This window comes from Trypanosoma conorhini (assembly GCF_003719485.1).
Source record: "Trypanosoma conorhini strain 025E chromosome Unknown Tco_14.4_contig_00957, whole genome shotgun sequence".
NCBI classification, from domain to species: domain Eukaryota; phylum Euglenozoa; class Kinetoplastea; order Trypanosomatida; family Trypanosomatidae; genus Trypanosoma; species Trypanosoma conorhini.
Window position 1 is genome coordinate 2,308 of NW_021704990.1, and position 3,378 is coordinate 5,685.

General features: G+C 49.9%; 1 protein-coding gene across 1 annotated transcript, besides 5 other annotated features; it reads right to left on the bottom strand.

Annotated features, from left to right (window-relative positions):
• Positions 1-1,007: 1,007 nt before the first annotated feature.
• Positions 1,008-2,495, bottom strand: Tco025E_09043 (uncharacterized protein; the record flags this gene model as incomplete). Its single annotated transcript, XM_029375870.1, has 1 exon — positions 1,008-2,495. One exon carries the CDS (start codon positions 2,493-2,495, stop codon positions 1,008-1,010), a length of 1,488 nt encoding a protein of 495 aa, XP_029224188.1.
• Positions 2,496-2,552: 57 nt separating this feature from the next.
• Positions 2,553-2,580: a microsatellite.
• A 55-nt stretch (positions 2,581-2,635) lies between these two features.
• Positions 2,636-2,670: a microsatellite.
• A 149-nt stretch (positions 2,671-2,819) lies between these two features.
• Positions 2,820-2,988: a microsatellite.
• A 122-nt stretch (positions 2,989-3,110) lies between these two features.
• Positions 3,111-3,146: a microsatellite.
• Positions 3,147-3,278: 132 nt separating this feature from the next.
• Positions 3,279-3,334: a microsatellite.
• The last annotated feature ends 44 nt before the right edge of the window (positions 3,335-3,378 follow it).

The window sequence follows — 3,378 nt, forward strand, 5'->3', positions numbered from 1 at the left end:
GGTCACAGGGACGGTTTCAAAGTTTCAAGACCCAACGCCGTCCCCACGCGCGCGCCCTCCTCCTCTCGTTGCCCGCCGCCTGCTTCGAATTCGCCTCGACAAAAAAGAAGGTTAAAAAAAAGAGGCGGCGACGGTAGAAGAGCACAATGCAAAGAAATTAAGGGATAGAAAAAAAAAAAACGGTACCGACCAGCTTCCAAGCCGTCAATTTATTAGGGACGGCGTCTCTGAAGAAGATTATGCGGGCCAATAAATCGCATAGGCGCAAATACCCCCGAGAGATAATTAGATACTAAGATTACCAGTTTCGTCGGTACCTCAGTCGGGGCATGGTGCTCTTAGTTGGCAGAAATCTATGTCCCTGAAATTGACGCTGCACCGCACACGCGATGTCGCCCAATCCGTCCCCAGTTCTCATAACGCAGAATTCAGCTTCTGCAAGGGGTACAGGGAAATGTTGGTTACCGAAAAAAAAAAGCTGTGTTATACTGCGGCACCCCCAATTGCACTGTGCAGCACTTCGCAGGCAACAATGAGATTAGGAGAGTATTATCCGTGAAATACCACCCGCACTGCACGTCCCGCCAGTGCCTTAACTTATTGCAGCGGCGAGCTACAGGTGCAACTCCCGTTTGCTCATCAAATGACGAGACGCCACTAACACATACCGCATCCCTTACTTGCCCATACATGTCGGAACAGATGAACCACAAAACACATGCAAAGAACCAACTGCCAGCATCATAGCATCGCGTCTCCATCACCCCGTCATCAGAGACACGGCTTATTACTTTGGCAGCAGCGCCAACCCAAAGGGGAAAAACGAAACAAGTCCTATTGAATAACAACCCGTTGACCAATATGTCCCGAAGAAGTTGCCTCGGCCCCATTGCTTATTATTCCGAGTATATTTGTCGCCATGGCAGCGGAGAACGAGTGTTTCTTCCGCTACCCCCACCCCCACTTTTTGTTTATTTGCTCGCTGTAGCTGCTCTGAAGGACTCGGTTTAAGAATAGCTCTGCTTCAAGATATGACTGCCAATAAGCTTTACCGCAGCATCAAAACTAACAGAACCCCGCATCTCGTAGAGTGGAGGCACGGAGGATTCATTCGCGCCAAAAAGAAAATCCTCAAGCAAATTCATAGCGTTTGTCTCATCATACAACGAGCGTAGAAGATAATGCCCTTTAAAAAGGGCGCCAGACTTTCCTTCCGCAAGGGTTTTCAACAACCCAAGGCTTTTTTCTCTCTTCTCCCACTTCAGTACTTGCGTGCTAAGGCGTGAATGCGGCCTGGAAAGCTCCTGGACGTCCCAATTGAGCAGCAAAATCCCCTTCAATCGTGCAATGAGAGTGGGGCACCAACGCTGACGCCCAAAGGCCTCCGCAATATGAATCTGGTGGTTTGAGCCAATATTCCAAATGGTCAGCTCATTATTTCGAATGAGCTGCTGTATCGTGGACGGGGAAAGCTGAAAGGTGCGGGCTGCCTCCGCCAACGTGGGGTTCGCGCGGAGTGTCCCCAGGAGAGCCCCAACGCCCACTTTCGCGGAGGTGGGAAGGCCCATGAGAAGCACTGTGGATTCATCGGGGCTCGGTGTGGCGGCAACAAGAGTGCCTGCTTCGGCAAGGTAGAAGTTCTCTAAACCCACGACACGAAGACGAGGTGACGAGGTCGCAAGGCTGTGGAGCGCCAACGTCGTTTTGCCACTTCGTCGTGGTCCTAGTATCAAAACTGCGTCGCCCTTGTCATTGCAAAGAGCGGCTCCATTTATCCAGAGACCCTGATGCATGGGAATCACAGTACTAGCATGCGCTAGTTGCACCAGGCGACTGACGTCGTCGGTTCTAAACTCCGCACTGCTTGGATCCGGAAGGCCAAACAGACCCCACGAAGACAGGAGCTCATTGGCACAGTAGTAGGGAGACACGTCACTCGGTGACAGTTCCAAGCTTAGTCGACGGGCCAACGCCAACGTTTGCGGCATGTTACTACTTGTTAAACCGACGTGGGCCACAACCCGACGAGAAACAAACCCATCAAGCAACGGCTGCGTGATCCACCTTGTAGAGTGTGGGCTCCCCACCAAGTCCGTTCCCTCCCGAGCGGCATGCTCTTCGCCTCGGCGAACGGCTTCAGTGAAGTTGATGACTTCGGAAACAAGGGTGTAAGGATACCCCAGAGACTTTGGCGGCCCAACGTGGACGCAGAGATCAGAATTGGTGCCATCCTCAGGCTCCTCCTTGGCGGAGATGGGGTGGAAGAAGCCGAAGTATTCCAACTGAAACCATCTCAGCAGTTCTTCATGGCTGGTGGACACTTTAATGCGCACCGGGGGTAGTGGAGCCCCGTGCACCGCACACGAGGCCGATGGCAGGCGTATTTCGCCTTCATGTGGAGTCACCAACTGGCGTCGTAATGTCTTGAAGCGTAACTGTCGCCAATAGCGCGCAGCCGCCGTGCTTTTTTCACGTACCTTCGCCCCGATAACCATCTTTGCAGGTATGCCAGGCCGCTTCAAGGACACATGGGGGAAAGCCAGGAGAAAGCAAAAAAAAACAACAACAACAACAACAACACAGGAAGCAAGCTATCAATCACACAGATGCACCCAAATGCCTGCACAAGCGAGCGAGAGCAAGAGAAAGAGAGAGCAAGAGAAACAGAAATACTTTTGGCCGATCTGCCCCAGCAAGCGAAACGTGGCGTGGAGAGAGAAATAGAAGAGCAAAAACTGTAAAAACTAAAAAAAAAAGTCAAGAAAGAAAGAAAGAAAAACGGAAAGAAGATAACTCTCCCCATTTCACACATTTGCCTATTTTTGCTTTTTTTTTGTTTTTGTTTTTTTTGTTGTTGTTGTTCGTTTTCGATCCCTCACGTCGCTTGCCTTGTTTACCGCAGGTTTTATTCTTCTTGCTTTTTGCTCTTATTGTGGTTGTTATTGTCGTTGTTCGGGTTGTTGCCGTTCTTGTTATTGTTGTAGTTGTCCTCTTGGCGAAATTGGGAGTCCGCAGCACAGGTGCCTGCATGCACACACTTGGAGCGAATACAGCCAACACTCACCCACACCCAGAGAGAAAAAGAGCTTTTGATGCTTATCTCCACAAGATTTTCATTTTGCTTTTATTTTATTTTTATTTTTTTTACCCTCACCTCCGAGAAATAGTTTAGGAGGGAATAGATCGTTATTGTTTTATTTAGCAACCGTATCATTGCGGTCGAACAACCCGCAGAGAGAAATAAGTAAGAAAAAGCCCAGCTCCCATATGGAGCATAAACACACACACACACACACACACACACACACACACACGCACACACACACACGCACACGCCACCGTCTTTCGCCTTTTTGTTTTCTCTACTGATGCAAGCAA